Source organism: Accipiter gentilis, chromosome 8 (assembly GCF_929443795.1).
Source record: "Accipiter gentilis chromosome 8, bAccGen1.1, whole genome shotgun sequence".
In the NCBI taxonomy this organism is placed as follows: domain Eukaryota; kingdom Metazoa; phylum Chordata; class Aves; order Accipitriformes; family Accipitridae; genus Astur; species Astur gentilis.
This window is the reverse complement of record NC_064887.1, coordinates 148567-168341: the sequence shown is the minus strand read 5'-3', so window position 1 is coordinate 168341 and position 19775 is coordinate 148567. Positions and strand designations below refer to the sequence as shown.

The window sequence follows — 19775 nt, the reverse complement described above, 5'->3', positions numbered from 1 at the left end:
CATGAAGGATCCTTAGAAGTTGGGTCAACATCCAACTTTTGGTGGAAATGAGGACCACCTGCTCTGGATTACTTGGTCACCCATCTGAAGAACAAATTCAATAGATTCTATGCCTGTTGAAGTTCCAGGTATGTGATAGATGGATTCCTTTTCTCACAGGGAGAAGGTACCAATATTTTTGGTTTAAATGAATTTCCAGGAAATAAAAAAGTTAAACTAGGGCTGATCCACTGACACAGCACTTAAATCTGTAGGACTTAAGTCTCTAGCACAAAACCAAAGTCAACCACTTCTCTGAATTGTCATGCTTTACATACCAGAGCAACTGTGGACAAATTAATTTCAGATGCTGTAAAGGATAGGCTTGCATTTTAGTTATTAATATATCATAAAGAAGTAACATTATGTAGAAGAGTTATCAACTATGGTTGTATTCATTCATTTTCTCCCTTTGACCCTAAAGTGCAGCAGGTACAAAGATCCAGTTTTAACACCAGTTCAGTTAAAGTTCCTATAAGAACTATTTTAGCAAAGGTACATTCCATTACAAGATACCAGTTCTTCACATATGACCCTATCTGTCCTTTTGATGTCCGATTCCGTCGTGGGTCTTGGACCCCACGTTTATTTGCAGATTCTGATTCTTCCATTCATACATTTTGCATTGTTTAGTCCTATCTTTTACAGAAAAAAACTTTATATAGAAGGTAAGGCAAGAGATGCCCTCTCTACCACAAGAGTGAAGAGTTATCATATACGAATGAGAAGAGATTTCACACAGGGTCATACACCTATGTTCATGTAGAAAACTGATACTAGGTTTTCTAAGGAACGAAACAATGTGCTTATCTATGTTGGTTTCTTAAAATCCTCTCTCACAGTGCATATGTACTGCATATGCTATGTGGTACATATGCTGTGCCCTAATAGCAGCAGCAAAATTCTTTATGATAAAGATCAATGGGGCATACAAAACAAGGTAGAATGTGTATGTGGACAAAACATTTTGAAGAGCAGTCATTATTGCAAGCAAAATTTTTAAACGTACTGGATTTTTTTTTAATTACATGGGCAGATGTTTAAGGATATAAATACATTAACCAAAGATAAGTCAACAAAATTGGGTTATGTTATGTTTAACAGCATTTATGAAAAGGGCTGTGCTTTTTAATTATGATGTATAATGTATTCACTTTGAAAGAGTCTACAAGCTATGTATAGCTTGTATAGAGCTATGTATACGTAGAAGATTCAAAGAAGTTTTCATGGCTTGGGTTAGAGTGTTCTCAGAGTCAATCGTTATCAGTGCAGACATGAAAATACTAGCTACTGAGGGGCAAACTATCACAGTAGGCAATGTAAAATGTAGGTAGACATTTTTTTATGCAGTTATGCATCAAGTTGTCAGAGTGAGCTTAAAGTATTTTAGCAGTTTGCATTAAAAGTATAAACCTGTTACAGTTAACAGTACGAGTTCTGCTAGTTCTCAGGTACTTCTTTAAACAGGCAGACATACAAATACCTCCAATATTTGTAAAACTTTTCAACAGGTTAAAACTGCTGAATCAAAAATAACTAATATAATCTACCTGAAGCATACTCTAGAACTTGTGGAGCCTCTAAAAGTAAGCTGTTGCTGTCACTTTTTTTGTAAAGTACAGACTGTTTTGTCCTTATTTTTATACAGTGCAGTTTGTTAAATTTCATAGAATATCTCAAGTTGGAAGGGACCAATAAGGATCATTGAGTAAAAAAAATATATTTTACTTTATATCTTGCAGAACGCAATACCGCCAACTTAATCTGTTAATTCTTAAACCAATTGAAAATACGCATTTGAGTCTAATACTCTTTAAGAACTGGATTCCTACCATTACCCGAGTAATTGATTTTATAACAAACATTTAACTGAAACTCCTGCTCAGATTCTGTAAGCTGCTTATGCAACTGCTAATAAGCCTCAGTGACTCTTAAGAATTTTCAGTCCTTTAAAAGGGCTACAAAACAGAAGTAACTGTTCATGTCCATATTTTATTCTTCAACAGGCTGCTTTAAGAAGCTGTAACACACCACTGCTAAAGGCTTATTGCAATTCCCTTGAAGATACTAGGTGTGTATCATAATATTTTAGCTAGTGTGTTAGAAACTCTCATCTTTCTTAAGAATGTATGATTAAATATGTTGCATCTTTGCTGATTTGTAGTTGCAGGCATAGCTCAATTCTTTTGCCTAAAAGCTGATTTTAATTGTCAAAAATTCTGATTTTCAACTAACAAACAAATGCAGGTGTTGTGGTTTAACACCAGCCAGTAACTAAGCACCACACAGCTGCTCACTCACTCCCTCACAGTGGGATGGAGGAGAGAATCAGAAAAAGCAAGTAAAGCTCGTGGGTTGAGATGAGAACAGTTTAGGAAGAACAGAAAGGAAGAAACTAACAATGATAATAATAACAATAATAAAATGACAATAATAATAAAAGGAATTGGAATATACAGAACAAGTAATGCACTGACTGATGCCCAGTTAGTTCCTAAGCAGCAATCCCCCCAGGCCCACTCCCCTCAGTTTATATACTGGGCATGATATCACATGGTATGGAATACCCCTTTGGCCAGTTTGGGTCAGCTGCCCTGGCTGTGTCCCCTCCCAACTTCTTGTGCCCCTCCAGCCTTCTTGCTGGCCGGGCATGAGAAGCTGAAAAATCCTTGACTTAGCCTAAACATCACTTAGCAACAACTGAAAACATCAGTGTGTTATCAACATTCTTCGCATACTGAATCCAAAAGGTAACACTATACCAGGTACTAGAAAGAAAATTAACTCTATCCCAGCTGAAACCAGGACAACAGGGAAAAAAGAAAACCAGAAAGTTAGCTATGATACTGCAATTGCTGGTGAACTGCACTCCATTAGAAATAATGCTGAAAAGGCTGAAGTAGTGGTTTCCTACAGTCCCTGTAATAGTGCGAAAACCAACTGTTGCCTGTGTATTTGAGATATAATTTCTATCTCCCAAAGATTTGAATGATATCTTTGGTCATACTTTATTCTGAGGTGAAAATAGACATGAAATTTACTGTTTGGTTTTAACAGTAGAGAACTGTTTCAATTATGTGTAATACTCTTATTTGTAATTTTGGGATTATATTGCAAATAAAAATCATAAAGTATTATGTAGCTAATTAGCGATACAACTAATATTGCAGATTCCAAATTATACTTGAAAAGATTACAACTGTAATTAATGATGATACAAGGTACACAAAAGGATGTCTGAGTATGAGGACCCAGAAATGTTATGCTGTTAAGCCTAACATCAATGAATTCCTTGACATAGCTCGTAGAACATACACAGAAATTGTTGATGACATAGCAGGTATTTCTAAACCAAGATTTTTATTTATTTGGAGTTCAGAGTATGTTCCACCTGGCATATAGAAGCCATGTAATCATATGTATTGTAACCTTCTTGTTTGTAAAAAGTATTTAGTATTAGTATAAACTGATTGTCATTGATAAGTAACTGAAGTAACTTTTGAGATAGATATTGAGATTCTCCTTTTGTAGATAAAAACTCAGTTTTATTTTAATGAAGTTGAACAATTATGTTGTGATTCCTATATTTAAAACTCTGTTGCTCCTTATGCTCTAGAAGTACAAAACAGTTAAAGTAACGTAACAGAATTAATCCAACTAAAACATTCTGTGTAAAACATGTAAATCTTTGTTTTAGCTTCTCTGACTTCTTTGTTCTTTATATTTTAAGCAGTCTTGATCTATCCGTGGACTACTTTTTAGCCAAGCTACTAAGAGTTGGAAAATATGAACAAAAGGAATTTAACATAATGTCTGTTACTGTTTTTTAGTAACCTTCTTGTTTATTGTGAAGTCAAAAAAGAAGAAAAAAGATTATCTTCTGGAATGGATTTCCTTTTTCTTAGTATAAAATGTTGATTTCTAGCTAAAGGACCTTCTTATTTTACAATATAATTGGAAACTTAAAAGAACATCAGAAACTTCAGCATCTGTCATATATTGTGAGCTTCCTGTTTCCTTCTAGTTTTACATTCCACGCAGTACACAGTGAAAAGAACAGATGCTATTGTTTTTTATTTCCTAAACCTTCCAAAATTTGGTAGCTGCTAGGATTCCAGAATGTGTGCACAGATGTGTTCCCCTTGCCCATTTTCACTGTAGCCCACATACTTGCAGAAGGGATTCTTCTCTCTTTGCCTCGCTACTGGATTAAACTCTAAATGACTCCAAGACTGAAATACTGATGTAATCTACCTGGACTTCTGTAAGCTCTTTGATATGGTCCTCCACGACATCCTTGTTGCTAAATTAGAGGGAGATGGGTTTGACAAAGGAATGAGAGATGGATATGAGATGGATAAGGAATTGGCTGGATGGCTGCATCCAAAGAGTTACAGTCAATGGCTCCATGTCCAAGTGGAAACCGGTAACAAGTGGTGTCCCTCAAGGGTCTGTACTAGGACCAATACTATTTAATGTCTTCATCAATGACATAGACAGTGGCATTGAGTGCACCCTCAGCAAATTTTCAGACAAGACCAAGCTGAGTGGTGCAGCTGATTTGCTAGAGGAAGGGGATGCCATCCAGAGAGACCATGATAGGCTTGATGAGTTTGCCTGTGTGAACCTCTTGCAAGTCCAGCAAGGCCAAGTTGCAAGGTCCTGCACCTAGGGTCAGCACAATCCCCAGTATCAATGTAGGCTGGGGGATGAATAGATTGCAAAGAAGATCTCGGGGATACTGGTGGACAAAAAATTGGACAGGAGCTGGCAATGTGTGCTTGCAGCCCAGAAAGCCAATTGTATCCTGGCCTACCTAAAAAGAAGCATGGCCAGCAGGTCGAGGGAAGTGATTCTCCCCCTCTATTTTGCTCTGGTGAGACCCTGCCTGGAGTACTGCATCCAGCTCTGGGGTCTCCAGCACAAGGACATGGACCTGTAGAGTGGGTCCAGAGGAGGGCCACAAAACTGGTCAGAGGGCTGGAACACCTCTCCTATGAAGAAAGGCTGTGAGAGTTGGGGTTGTTAAGCCTGGAGAAGAGAAGGCTTCAGGGAGACCTTATTATGGCCTTTCAATATATAGAGGGGTTTAGAAGATGGAGAAAGAAAGACCTTTTTTACCAAAGCCTATATTGACAGGACAAGGGGTAATGCTTTTAAACTGAAAGAGAGTAGATTTAGGATTCAACCTAAGGAAGAAATTTTCTGTGATGAGGGTGGTGAGGCGCTGCAACGGGTTGCCCAGAGAAGCTGAGGATGCCCCATCATTGGAAGTGTTCACGGGCAGGCTGGATGTGGCTTAGAGCAACCAGATCTGGTGAAAGATGTCCCTGCCCATGAAAGGGGGGGTTGGACTAGATGATCTTCAAAGATCCCTTCCAACCCAAACCGTTCTGTGATTCAATATCCAGAACATCCTAAGTTGCTAGTCTATGTTGTGAATGGTTAGAACATGAGAGTGGACAAGCTTAGAGCAATGAGCAGCAGGGAAATGCTGCTAAGTAGCTCCATCCTTTCTACTCACAGGAGTACTACACTATTACCCTCTTTGCAGTATTCAGAATTTGCATGATTTAACCGTATATATTCTTCTATCATCTAACAGTTTCCTCCATGTGGTATCTTCTCAGCTAGGAACAAGGTGGATTTAAGGGGGGGCGATTACAAACGTAAAGCATTACCCTGCATCTGAGAAAAGAAGATTGCTTAGAATCATGGACTGGTTAAAAACTGAAAGTCCCTAGTCTACAGTTCATGTTCTGTCTACTGATTAGATGCTGACACTAAGTGCTTGAGCAAACTTTCCTTTCCATAATTAGGCCCACCTGGGAGTTGGTCAAATGCATGAACTGTCTTGAAAGAACACATGAATTTATCTGATTTTTTTTTTCTCCAATAGCTTTATACAGCCAGATTTGTTATATTAATAGGTTACTTAAATAACTCCCTGGAGACCCACTTCTAAGGCCTCTTGTCATATTACTTACCTGAGACATTCAACACCTATAAATCACATTAACAGTATGCATCTTTGTACCAACACAAACGTGTATGTGTGGCATGCACGTGCAAGTATGTAATTTGGGTCAAATCTTTATTTGTGGTATGTAGGTATGATAACACAACTTGCAGAAAAGTACAACCTACCATTGAAAACAAGTTTTAGCTCTACTCGTGGATTTTTTATCCAGATGAATGTTGATTGTTCAACATTACCCAATGGCCAACTTCCTTCAGAATTTACAAAGGTATCTGTACTAGATATGTTTTTTCATAATATGTTTGTATACTTAATGTATATGAAATGTTTAGTACATGAATAAAGTACACATTATACAGTAATTTAAGCAACAATTAAAATAATTTCAGTAAAGATATCTAGAAGTAAATGAAGGTATAATTGGTATGTTTTTATAACTGCCCTATTTCTAGTTAATGTAGTCAGCAACGTGCAATTACATACAATTACATTGTGTGTAAATATAAAGTCATATATCTTGCTGATAACTCCATTCTTTTATATGGATTTTTCATAGAAATCTATATGGGAAAAATGAAAACAGGAACTGTTTTTCTGCTTTTTTCCCCCCGTATTGTTCCCAGTTTTCTTTTTAGAAACTATTTTCGTTTCTGATAATATGGCAAGTTCTTCTTGTTGGTTTGAATTCCCTGTAGATCACTAAAATGAAAAACACATACAGCTTCACTTCAGCAGATTTAATAAAAATGAATGAAAGATGTCAGGAGTCCTTGAGAGAAATATATCACATGACCTACTTGTAAGACCATTTAAAACTATTTAATATTTGCTAACTACATTTGTTTTGTCCAATTAACAGCTAGTTATATGTTTTCTAAAAGCTATCTTTCTGTTAAGTTATGGCTACTTACAGATATAATCCGAAGTGAAACCAATTAACTGTACTTCCTGCGACAAAAAAAAAACCACAAAGTGTGTATTGTATTAAACGTCATTAAAAATATATAGGCATTTATTAATAAGTGTGGCCGTCATATTTACTAAATTTTTATGGGTGAATTATCTACACAAAATGACACAGTGAATGCATTAGTTTTGTAATACAGAATCATTACTTCTAATAAGTTCCTTGCATTTACAGTAGAACTCTATATTTCTGTATTTTGTTGTTGCTGCATGTCATGTTGCTCTGCTGTCTATTTCAGAAGACTTACTAACTGTAATGTTGCATGTCCATTTAATGCAAATTCTTTCTAGAAACCACGTGGGGTTTTTATTAACTTGAAGGCCTAAGGGAGTTCGAGTCACATTTGATGTGTTAATAAAACATACTTGATTGCATAGCTATATTTTTAGTTAGTTTTCTTTGTGAAGCTTTCTTAGGAGCTGTTGGTATTTGAGCTGTGTCTTGTGTCTGATAGCAGAATTTGATCTGAGATGATGGTATAAGATCTTAAATTGCTTCCAAGAAATTTATACATTTGCTTGCTTCTGGCAGAGATGATTGCATTTTATGAGTTAACTTCCTATCCTAATGTATGCAGTATGAACTTCATTAACTTGCTTTATTTCTGTAAGTTCTATAAAGTGACAGTATGTACTGTGCAGCAACTAAATCAGTGTCTTATTTCAGAATAGTGTGTAAACTACTGAATGAGATCTATGAACACATTCATTGCCTATACAAGCTGTCTGACATTGTCTCAATGCTGGATATGCTGCTTTCATTTGCCCATGCCTGCACTCTTTCTGATTATGGTAAGTTTTTTCTTTGATTCCATTATGGGCCATATAATGACCCTCCTGTTGGAGAATATCCAGGCTGTTTGTCTGGTTCTCCAATTGCTAAGCCCACATTATTTATTTTTCTGGGTCTCAGTAGGCTTTAGGTGAGTGTCTCTGGTCTGTCCTTGCCAGTTCTGTGCTGATGTTCTTTCTGTTTCCATTCATTGAAATTACATTCTGCCATTTAGCTGCTATAAGCCTTCACAGCCAGTCTTTTTAAGATAGCCAGTTTAAGCATGTTCTATTCAAAAGCACGAAGACTGTGAACATTCTGAATCTACACTTACGTTCTGAAAGGGCACAAGATAATATAAGCAGATCAACATTAAGTATATACCATGAAACAAAATATGTGGCTACCTTTGTTTATCTGCTTCAATTTCTGTAGCACTTTCAGACATTTTCGGAAGTAGAGTCTTCTGAGGAATCCAGGATCACATGCTTACCTGCATATGGTTCATCCTGCTTCCCTAGCCCCGTTCTGCATTGTATAGATGAGCACGTTGTCTTCAATTAATGTTGACCTGAGATACTTATCTACAGTACAATACAGTGTAGATACTAAATCAGGTCTGGAAACCATCTCAGAAGATGTATTAGCTCATCATTACTGATGCTGCTATGTAATTTCCAGGTCATGAGCAGCATCAGTTTACTTTGCAATATGGACTGTGAATCTTCATGTGCTGATGATTCCAGTCATAGCACGTTAATTGATATGTAACTGAACAGTAAGTGATATGCTTGAGGCATCACAACCTTTTCCTACCAAATGAATCAGAGCACAAGTTTTCTTTAGCAGTAATAATAAGACCAAAGCCACTTAGCTTCTCCCATAAATCTATACCTGCAGTTTTGCACAGACAGGAATGAATGGGTATCCACCAAAAGAAATGGACTGTCATTTGTAGCTTTTGGTCCCCTTTGCCATTTGATTCTGTCATCTAAATCATCAAATGACTAAAACCTACACCAGGCAGTTAGAGTTCCCCAATGTTTAAAACTGAAAAACTGTGTTGGCACTTCTTTCTTGAAGGCTGCTCCATTTAAACAGACCACCAAATTTAACAGTGCTTCTTTGTTAGCCTGGGGTACTGCTATTGAGGTAGACAAAGAGGAGGCATAAGGAATAGGTTCAGAAAAGAACTGTATTCTGACAGAAATACATACAGATAGTACCAGTATCAAATGGATCTATGTAGGCATAGTATACACCCAAATAATCAATATGATAAAATATAAAAAAAAATAGAAGGAATGCTACTTCCTTGTTTCCTGTGCTTACATAATAAGGCACATATGTAGTAGTAACCGAGTTCATGACCCCTGTACTTTATATGCTCATAGCAGTACAAAAATAAATTATTAAAAATATATTAGCTGTGAAACTGGCTTTCAGATTTTCTGTTTTAATTACTTCTTAAGTTTTGCTCTTTGCATTTTTCTTTATTACTGGAGTCCAACCCTACTTACTAAAGAACACAAACACAGAATGCTAATTTAGAAATGAAGTGTTAGTTATGGGATTCTTTTTGTAGTAATAAATCATGAAGACTTGCATGACAATCAGAATCTATACCTGAAGGTGGCTGGTAATTTTTCCCAACTGCTGCATGTTAGGCTTGTTCACTACAGGAAAGTAGAAATTAGGGAATCAGGACCACAAAGTTTAACTTCTGCTCTGTAAGAATTACTTTATTTCAAAATGCAGTAGTTTAATAACATAAAGGTTTCCACACTAACTCTGCAGTGTTTCATATATTTTTTCTCATTTAGTTCGTCCAGAATTTACGGATACGTTAGCGATCAAGCAGGGTTGGCATCCCATTCTTGAAAAGATAGCTATGGAAAAACCTGTATCTAACAACACATACCTGACAGAGGGTAAAAATTTTGTCATTATTACAGGACCAAATATGAGTGGAAAATCAACATACCTAAAACAGATTGCTCTCTGTCAAATTATGGCACAGATTGGTGAGTAAGAATGTACTGTCTTAGGAACCTTCCGCAGCACATTTATTGTTTTCTAAGAAACTAAGATTCTTTAGGATTAGTAACTCAATGGCTACAGAAATGTAAATTGATCCTAGTGTTTATTCTCACTTTTGCATCCCTTTAGATGACACACAGCTTCAGGCATATGATTTCTTAAGGTTTTACTGATAAGCTTCTTTAATTACGGTAGCTATATAATAATTTTTTCTTATAAAGTAATGGTAGAACACAATCTTAGGAAACTTTATAGAATAAGATGCATTCTCTGCAGTGCATAAAGACCAAGTGTAAAACTGTTATTTTTGTTTGCCCACGGACATATTCAGGAAAATGGGCATTTGTCACACTGATATGAGAAAACTTGTATTTTACTTGTTTTGTAGGTTCCTACGTCCCAGCAGAGTATTGTTCTTTTCGAATTGCAAAGCAGATTTTTACCAGAGTAGGTATGGATGATGATATAGAAACAAATGCATCAACATTCATGAAGGAAATGAAAGAGGTATTAAACATAGCTAATTCAGGGTTCAAGGCCCATTTTTACTGTTAAGCTAATAGAAATTGTACTAGTGTATTTTCACAGAAAGAGTGTACTTTGAAAAGTAGTCAAAAATTCAGCTTTCATCTGTTAACTTGATGATAAACTACAGAAAACCAGGCATATCTTAAATAAAAATATATCCCAGTATGAGTAAAAATCAGTGCTCTATTGGATAGTAGTTTCAACGTTTTGTTATTTCTTAGACCTGAAGTGATTATTTGTAGGAGCCTGAGCCCTCTCAATTTCCTCTCCCAAACTGATAGGATTTTGAGGGAATGTGATATGTTCAATGGAAAAGAGAAAGAGTGCTGCAATATGAGTCTTTGATTAGAATTGACAGCTGTTTGAAAGCCGTGAAAGCGTAAAATTTGTGGATTTGACAAGACTTTTTAAAATTTCTGCATTAAGTTTCATCTGAATAGCACAAAGGAGTCCTATTAGCAGCAGTATTCCTATTAGGGTTTTAAAAAAATGCATTTATGGGAAAGATAACACATTAAATATTTTCCTAGATAACATACATCATACAAAATGCTAATGAAAAATCACTCATCATAATTGATGAACTCGGCAGAGGTACCAGTGCTGAAGAAGGTATTGGCATTTGTTATGCTGCCTGTGAATATCTGTTGAATTTAAAGGTAATTCTGTTTTGAAAAAAAAATTAAACCTTATAATTATTTTGTCCTACTGAAAGTCAATACAGTATTTTCTCATAATTTAACTTCATTTTTATAGAGATTTCTTGCCTAAATATGATATTTTTCATAACTGCTGAATAGTAAGAATTAGTGATAGAGAAAAAAAGCTGATGTAAACTGCGCTTCTGTTCACTGGTTGTTGGATTTAACCCCAGTAGGCAGCAGAACACCACCCAGCTGCTCACTCACTCCCCCACAGTGAGATGGGGGAAGAGAATTGGAAGGGTAAAACTGCAAAAACTTGCGGGCTTAGATAAAGACAGTAAAGCAAAGCCGTGCACGCAAGCAAAGCAAAACAAGGAATTCATTCACCACTTGCCGTTGGCAGGCAGGTGTTCAGCCATCTCCAGGTAAGCAGGGCTTCATCACACTTGATGGTTACTTGGAAGACAAACACTGCAACTCTGAACGTCCCTTCTTTCTCCTTCCTCTCTGCAGCTTTTATTGCTGCATCATATGGTCTGGAATATGGTCAGTTGGAGTCAGCTGTCTTGGCTGTGTCCCTTCCCGACTTCTTGTGCACCCCCAGCCTACTTGCTGGTGGGGCTGGGTGAGAAGCAGGAAAGGCCTTGACACTGTGCAAACACTGCTTAGCAATAGCTAAAACATGGGCATGTTACCAACACTGTTTTGGTCACAAATCCAAAATGTAGCACCATACAGGCTACTGTGAGCAAATTAACTCTAGCCCAGCCAAAACCAGTGTGCTGATCACCTATTTCTGTACAGCTTTGTATGCTTGAATGTTAAAGATGAACCTGTTTACCTGGCTGTTACCCTTCCAAAATACGGTGGTAGTTCTACACAGTTTATGAATTGGTCACAGAAGTTAGAGATTGTTTAGAAAAGTGGAAGATGGTTTTAGAGGGGTTGGAAGTTTCACGTCTATTACCAGTTACATCACAAACTTCAGGTTGTTGTCGGCTTTTTGAAATAAGCGTGTAGGTGTTCAGTTTCTCGTCAGAATTTACTCTGAGTACTTTGGTGGTTTGATTTCAAAAGCTCAGATATTTTCTATAGCTTGTACTTTTGGTAAAACATTCCTTCCGAGTAAGGCAACTATTTGACAATCATTCAAATTAGCCCTAGTCAAATTTTGCAGGCATCATGGATTGCCTGTTACTCCTGATATTATTTTCCTTCTGTTGAGAAAGGAGTGGGAGAACCCCCAGTTGGGAAAGATAACCTTGCCAGTGGTAGAACTCGATGCTTAAAGATTTTAATTTGCTTTAGTAATTTAAAGACAGCTTTTCAGTGTTTTGGAGGAAAACCTGGACATCTGTGACATCATTTATTTTTTTCTTATTTATTGTCATTTATTCCAGGATCATTTCCAAAATAGATTTTCTTTCTTGTTTCCTTATTTAGGCATTTACATTGTTTGCTACACATTTCCTGGAACTGTGTCATATAGATGCTTTGTATCCCAATGTGGAAAATTACCATTTTGAAGTGCAACATATGAGAAGCAGTGCTGGAAATAAGGAGAAAATTGCTTACACTTACATACTGTCTAAAGGATATACAGAGGAAAAGAACTACGGTAATGGATTCCAAAATGACTTTAACTTAGTACAGATTATATAGGATACTATTTCAGTTATTGGGCATCTAACTATTTTTCTGCTGACAGGTATCTGCTGAGTTTTTGTCTCTCATGGAGTAAAAACTGCAGATCTGTAATATATTCCAAATACTTGTGTTTTAAGTAACCATGTAGTGAGATAGTAGTTTGGGGTAGTATGAAGAACTTACATGAAATTTCATAGTGAAAAAAAAACATTTTAGTAATGTCGGTACCTACTTGATTCACCTGTTTGAACAAGATGAGCCATTCTGAGCACGAAGCACTTGAGCTGATTTAATCTCTGCTGATGGAAGTGAGTGAAAGTTCTGGAGAGACTTAAAAGCTGTGAATGCTGAGGTTTGTGTTATGCAAAGCTCTCTTATGTGACTGCCATAAGTAACAATATATCAGTTAAATAGCAGCTTGGCCCTTTTTGATTAGCAAAAAGGAATCAAGTTTCTTTGAAAAAGGACAGGAATTTTACTGTGTCTCAGCCTAAGGCTATTTTGAGAGGTTCCGCTAAAGCATCAGTGTTCTCAGGAAAGTGGGTTAATTTTAGAATAAATCATACTGAAGACTGTACTGTTGGATGGATTATGAGTCAATAAATCAGTGAGTGACAGTAAGGCATAGCTACCTGTTTTAAAGAGTTACAGAAATCCACATGTTTCCAAATACTAGATTCTGAAGTTGGATCCTTGATTTAGTTGACATTTAATCAGTAGGAAGTTAGCTACAGTTGACTTGTGCAAGCTAGTGGTAACTGAAGACTACAAATTATTCCAGTCAATCTTCAATTAATTGGACTTAAAACATTTCTTTATCAGAATTTTGGAATAAGTTTCTTTACCTTTGGCAGCACAAGCTCAATTTCGGATGCTACGCCACCACTAACGCAGAAAAATCATATGTTTAGAGAGTATTCTCAGAGAACAGGAAACCTTTAGTAACTCAGTGTTGGTGTCTTGGCTTTACCTTACTTGAGCAAAGTTACATTCTAAGAAAGAGTGCAAGGGCTCTTCTTGACCCTTTTTTTGTTTTTAACCCTACAGTATTAAAGCACCCAATGAAGCACAGAATTTTCTCAGAACAGCCAGGGCCACAGGCAAAGGAAAAAATCATGTTAGGGCAGAAGAAAATATTTTCCATCTCTTTTCTTACCCTGAGTATCTGGCAGTTTGGCTACTGGCAACAGAGTAGCAGTTGGAACTTGACATCCATACCCACTGGATGTCTGGATTTAATGGAGAGTGCATTTAGCACAACCTCAGTATTTTCTGGCCTGCCAAATTAAAAAACTAAACAGAAGTTGTTAACACCACTGTGCGATTTTTTTCCTTTAACCCCTAATGTGTCTCATCCTGCCAAGTTACAGTATTACCAGCAGTAACTTCACATGGAAGTGTATCTTAGAGGTAGCATTACAACAAAGTAGACATTTTATTTTGTAACTCTCAAAACCATATTGTTTATTTAAAAAAAAAAGTAAAAGACACAGAGAAAATGTGTATCAAAATTATTTTAATAAAAATGAAAACTTCACCCTTTAAAAAAAACAGGCTAAGTTAATTCTGGCAGACATAGTGTGGAAGGTAGGAAAAAAAATTCTATCAAACCCCCTGATTTATCTTTTATATGTTTAGGATTAAAAGCTGCAGAAGTTTCTTCCCTACCATTATCGGTAATTTTGGATGCAAAGGAAATCACAAATCATATTGCAAAACGAATTTTGGTATGTAGTAGAAAACTATAATACTGTAATTCACAGTTTTTATAAAATGGAAATATATTTTCAGTTTCTGAAAGGATATAGGATGATCACTGCCTATGGTTTTATGAAAACAGATTTCATTAAAATTTGTATTTCTGGAACCAGTTATAAAAGATTATGCTGAAGGTCCCTGTTAGGTGACAACACAAAGCAGTCCTTAGGGTTAAGGAGTATTGCATGTAATGTTGGTGTACAAACCAAGAATCAGGAGATCAGAAACAGGCTGGAAAATAGCTGATATTAGTATTTTAATAATAGAACATAATCAGTTTTGTCTTTTAATACATGTGTATGTTTTTGAGAACAGCATAGGCAGCAAAGCACTCCTGAGATGATGAAACAGAGAGCTGTATACCATTTAGCAATGAGATTGGTTCAGACTGCCAGAAATTCTCGACTGGATCCAGACAGTTTGCGTATATATTTGAAAGGCTTGAAGAAAAAGTACGAAGCCAGTTGTCCTGTACCCAGACAAAATAACGAGCAACAGTAATGTGTAACATAGGCTGTTACTCTAATTTTTATGACTGCAAGATGATTCTGGTTTTTTTCCATAGTATTAGAAAACACTGCTTTTCACATGTTTTTAAATTCTTAATTCTTAGTCTAAATCATACTCACTACTGAAAGACCGTATCTTTCACAGTTGTTTTTTCCCCCAAAACATACCTGAAATAAAAGCATTTACTGTCTATGAGGAACACAATTCTTTTTGATAATGAACTATATCCCTTTCATTATTTTAGAGACAAAAAAGTTCTATAAAATTTAGTATTTTCTATAAGATATATCTGGTATTATAGCTCTTGCATCTGATACTAAAGATCTTGCCTAACAAAAAGCAGTCTTTAAAACAGATGGTCCACTTGTCTTGCATAGGCAGGCTCTATTTGCACTGTTGAACGTGCATCCATAAATCCTGTTGTTCCCTACTCAAGAAGGGTGCTAGCTCTCAGTCATTATGCTTAATGCAACATAATGTAGGCAGTCCAGGACTGCTTCCTTTCCAGAACTGGGCAGCCAGAGCTTTTTTGTAACACAGTAATAGCAAATTACTGTGGTATTCATACTGTTGATCATTCTATGTTTAGAAAGTGACTAACAGGAAATCAATAAAAAGTTGAATATCCTTCTTCATTGATTTTTTTCTTTTTAGTACAACTTCATTGAGTGACTGCAGCCATGTATTCCCGCTTGAAGGAATTTATGTTTCCTCACTTCCTTCTAACCAACTTTGGCCAAGAGTTCTTATATATTTCTATTTTATATATATGTGTGTGTATATATATAAAATTTATTATGCATATATCTATAAAATGGGTAATACACAACAGTGCAATATCTACAACAGTGCAATATCTATTTGTTTATACAACAAATATATTTTTATGTGTAGTTATAATATGTATTTCCTTAGTAAAACGTGCCTGAGGACAGTGCCAGGGGAAGGGGGTACCCATGGTGTCTGAGGTGGTGGGGGCTGGTCCCAAGGTCTTTCAGATGTCTTTGGATCCCTGGGGCTGCCTGGAGAACCCCAGTGCTCTTCACAGGGCTGCAGGGGATTTGCCTTGCCCTTCATTTGTAGCTTGATGTGCCCCAGAGCCCTCCGTTCGCCTGCTGAATCCATCAGTTCACATTTTGAGTTGTTCCAGAGTCCTCCATATGCCTTCCTGTGTGCCCCTGAGCCCTGTGCTTGTCTTGGCGGTGTGCCACCAAGTTTTCTGTTCAGCTGTCTCCCCTGCCAGAGTTTTCCCGGTGCTTTTTGGTGTGCTTCAAGGTCAGCTGTTTCTCTTTCCATGCATAGCAGGGCTCTCCCTTTGCCTCGTGCGCCCAGAGCCTTCTGTCTGCCCTTGTCATCCCCTGATCTTGTCTTGGTTTTCCTTTTATTGCACCCCAAGAGCTCTGCATCTGTTCTCCTGTCCCCTTAATACTCCCCTCTTTGCGCACCCCTGAGCTCTCTTTAGCTTTCAGCAAGCCGCTGTCAGGATCTGGGGTGCGCCTCTGCTGCCCCAGCAGACCTGGTTGTCTCTTTGGGGGCTGGTGGCCACGGCCCCCCGTTCGCCATGGGCCGCGGCTGTAGGCCGGGGGGCGGGCAGGAAAGGTGCCTGGCCGGTGCGGCTGATGGCGACGGCCTCCGTGTCCCACGGGCTGCCGCTGCGAGGCGGGGGCGGCCGCGCTCTGTCAGGGGAGCGGGGGTGGGGGGCTGCTCTGGCCGGGGAGGCCGCGCCCGAGCTGGCGTGGGACGGCGGAGCCGCCGCTGAGCATCGGCCGCCAGCTGGGACGGGCGCTGGCACTGCGGCTGCAACCGCCGAGGCTGTGGGCGCGGGCGGCGGGTCCCCGCAACAGCGAACGTCCCGGACGAGGCGACGCAAAGAGCGGGGGGCGCTGGGGAGGCAGGCGGCGCTGGGGGCGGGCGGTGCCCCGGTGCAGTGAGGAGCCGGGTCCGCGGGGGCGGCCGGCACACGGTAGCCGTGGTGGAGGGAAGAGGCGCGCGGGGGCGGCGGGGCAGCGGCATCGAGGGGAGCTGCTCGCCGTTGGGTGGGAGTAGTGCGGCGGGAGCCCCGGGTCGGGTCCGAGCGCTGCGCGGGGTGGGAGGCCCCCCCCGGGCGGTCGGGGGGGAGCGGGCTAAGGGACGCTTCGGAGCTGCGCGGCAGGGGCCGCGCCGTGCCGGCGTGGAACCGGAGCCGGTGGCGGGGCAGCCCTGGGCCCCTCCGGCGGGACCGACGGTCGCGCTGCGGCCTCCGCGGGCGCTTCCAGCCGGGCGGGAGGCGGCGAGGGACGGAACACCTGCGGGGGCAAATCTGTGGGAACCGGGCTCCGCCGAGCACGCCGGGAGGCGCGGTGTTCGGACGGACGGCTTCGAGGCGGGCGTGTTGTGCCCGTGAGGCGCCGGGAGGGGGAGTTTTCTGCCGGGGGAGGGGTCGGGCCGGCCGCGGTGCGCTCTGTGGCACGCCGGGAGCTGTAGTTCGGGTGTGCCTGCCTCCTCCACCCGCGGGAGTGACTTGGGGTGTCCGTGCGTCGCTCACATCAGAGTCCCCGGCGATTGCCGGGAACGGCGGAGTTCCCTCAGTTTTTCCCAGCTCAGGACAGGGTTTTGTGGAAGTTGCCGGTCACTGCAGCTGACAGGGAGCAGTGCGCGCAAAGACAATACAGTAACCAGAAGCATGCGTACACTTACAAGACTAATCTTGAGCAATATCCTCAGTTACCAACTAGCCGAGATTGACGTGTTTTCGGTCCAACGGTGATTAGTTTTCCTTTATCTAGAGCTTTTATGGTTCATTTGTCCAAAGGTACGAAAGCATGCAAGCCTAAAGGTGAGGCATGGTTTAACCTCAGTGCCTCTTCCCGAACAGTAAATGCTCAAATTAAATTTATGTTTCAAAGTCTGCTTTGATAGGGTTTTTTTTCCCTGTCTCTGGCAGGACCAGGCATGGCTGTCCCCAGGGGCTGGGGCCATGCCAGGTTGACAGCAGGGGTGGGGTAAGGCAGGCAGGGAGGGTATGAAAAGCTATGAGGACTCCTGGTAGCAGTAGCTTTGCCCAGGTTGGGGCTGGGAAAGCAGCTGCTGTGAGAAGTGGTGCTACAAGGAGGGCCGTGCTGAGCTTTCCTGTTACGGGAGCAGAAGGGAAAGTCCCCAGGGAAACATGAACAACCCACAACCAAGGACCCTACAATGGCACAAGAGACGCTGGAACAGCCCTTCAATCCCTACAGCAGCCCGAGACACCATGTAACCACCTCCCAACACCACCATGTTCAGGCACCTTTTCCTGCACGCAGAGAGGCTGCAGGAGGACCAGGTGCAGGTACAGAATGTCCCAAGTCACCTCCAAGCACCTACTGGAGCCACTTTTATTTTCTTCACAAGCACAGGGTCTTTTCTTGCTGCTTCTATGGTGCTCTGTGCCCTGATGTACTGTGTTGAGATACACCCTTCTCGCTGCCTTCTGCTCTGCCTGAGCATGTCAAAATGGGTGTGCCACTGAAAACTAGGCTAGGATGTCTTGGCTATCTGGTATACGACAAATAGGAGGGGGATTGAGGGGCAGGATATGAAAGAACATGTGAATGAGAAACAGCTGCTCTGGAAGCTTGAGATGGGGGGTGTGACTCAAGAGGTGTAGAAGTCGTGGGGCAAGATGGTTGTGAGGGAGGTGTGTTGTCAGTGGCAGTGCAGCGGTGCAGAGCAATTTCACGCACGCTGTTGACTCCTGTCATTCTTGTTTTGCAGATGATGAGGGGGGATGTGGCAATTTAAGGAACTGCTGTAGAGGATGTGACTTCTGTTGTGGATGGAATCTGATGCCCAGCACTGTGGAAGATAAGTTGAGGTGATAAAGGCTATTGGGGGAGGTGGTGCCTGGGGGGTGGAGGGGGAGGGCAGGCAGACACGGGGGCTGAAAATGAGATCAGCAAGGAGGGCTGTTTGAGATCAGTCAGATTTAGGCAGATAGAGGGCCCAAGGTCTTGCCTGCATGATGTGAGCGTGTGTCAGGCAGGGCAGTTTCAGCCTGTGTCTGTGTCGTAGTGTAGTCTGTGTTCTGTGTCCTATACCTTGCTCAGGTCTTGAAGCCTTGTAGCTCTTTGTGCTCAAGGAGCACAGCATGCACCTCTGTAGCCATCCCAAGGGTCTCAAATGCCTCATGGCCATAGTGGCCATCAACCTCTTCTTGTCTTGCATTTGGAGTTTAAAGCGTGGATCTGTCTTGTGTCTTTTGCATCGTAGATGTTTCTGGATGGTCATCTTTGGCAGCAATCCAGGCTGTGTCAGCAGCTCTTCTCTTGAGAGTTCTGTTTTCACAGGAGTTTCTTCCCTGCGTCCTTACAGTCTCAGCTCTTAGAGCCTGTCTCTCTTTACATTTGTTGCCCCAGTTTTGACAGTAGCTTTCTGTCATGGGCTGTAGCATTAGACTCTTCTCTGGGGCTGCGGTGGAGCATCCATGCCATTGCAGCACCATAGGATTTCTTGACCAGCAGTGTCTTCCCTTCAGGAGTCATCATTTTCACATGTGATCTTCTCATATCTTTTGGTCATGTTGTTCATAGTGTCTGTGTGCGCTGTCAGTCTGCCTGTGTGTTTGTGTTTGGGTTGGAGCTATCCTGCATGGGGGGGTGTAGCAATGGTAGAGTCGGAGGTAGTGTAGCAATACAGTGGTGAGGTAACATGTTGATCTGCCTGCTTAGTTTTGGCAGGGACTGTAGGGTCCATCTTGTGGCAAGTAGCTATTGGCAGCTGTTGCACAGAGTTGGTTCCATTGTGTTTGTTTTTTTCTCGGGTGTCAAGCCCTTAGGGAGTGGCTGTTTGCATGGTAGTTGAGCAGGTTTGAATCTTGAATGCTTCTATGTGTGGGGCTTGATGTTCTTTATTTTGTTATTGCAGGCTGTAGTTA

The 19775-nt window shown here is 40.6% G+C and overlaps 1 protein-coding gene across 1 annotated transcript in view; it reads left to right on the top strand.

Moving 5' to 3' along the window:
* The window catches only part of MSH4 (mutS homolog 4), a 33414-nt gene extending 17884 nt beyond the window's left edge, over positions 1-15530 (top strand). The window contains exons 9-20 of the mRNA XM_049808619.1: positions 1551-1625; positions 2046-2110; positions 3210-3379; positions 6151-6287; positions 6715-6818; positions 7653-7777; positions 9581-9781; positions 10186-10304; positions 10856-10984; positions 12413-12587; positions 14255-14343; positions 14690-15530. Coding sequence (XP_049664576.1) covers positions 1551-1625; positions 2046-2110; positions 3210-3379; positions 6151-6287; positions 6715-6818; positions 7653-7777; positions 9581-9781; positions 10186-10304; positions 10856-10984; positions 12413-12587; positions 14255-14343; positions 14690-14875 — 1575 coding nt within the window. The 3' untranslated portion in view covers positions 14876-15530. The remainder of the gene's footprint in view (positions 1-1550; positions 1626-2045; positions 2111-3209; positions 3380-6150; positions 6288-6714; positions 6819-7652; positions 7778-9580; positions 9782-10185; positions 10305-10855; positions 10985-12412; positions 12588-14254; positions 14344-14689) is intronic.
* The last annotated feature ends 4245 nt before the right edge of the window (positions 15531-19775 follow it).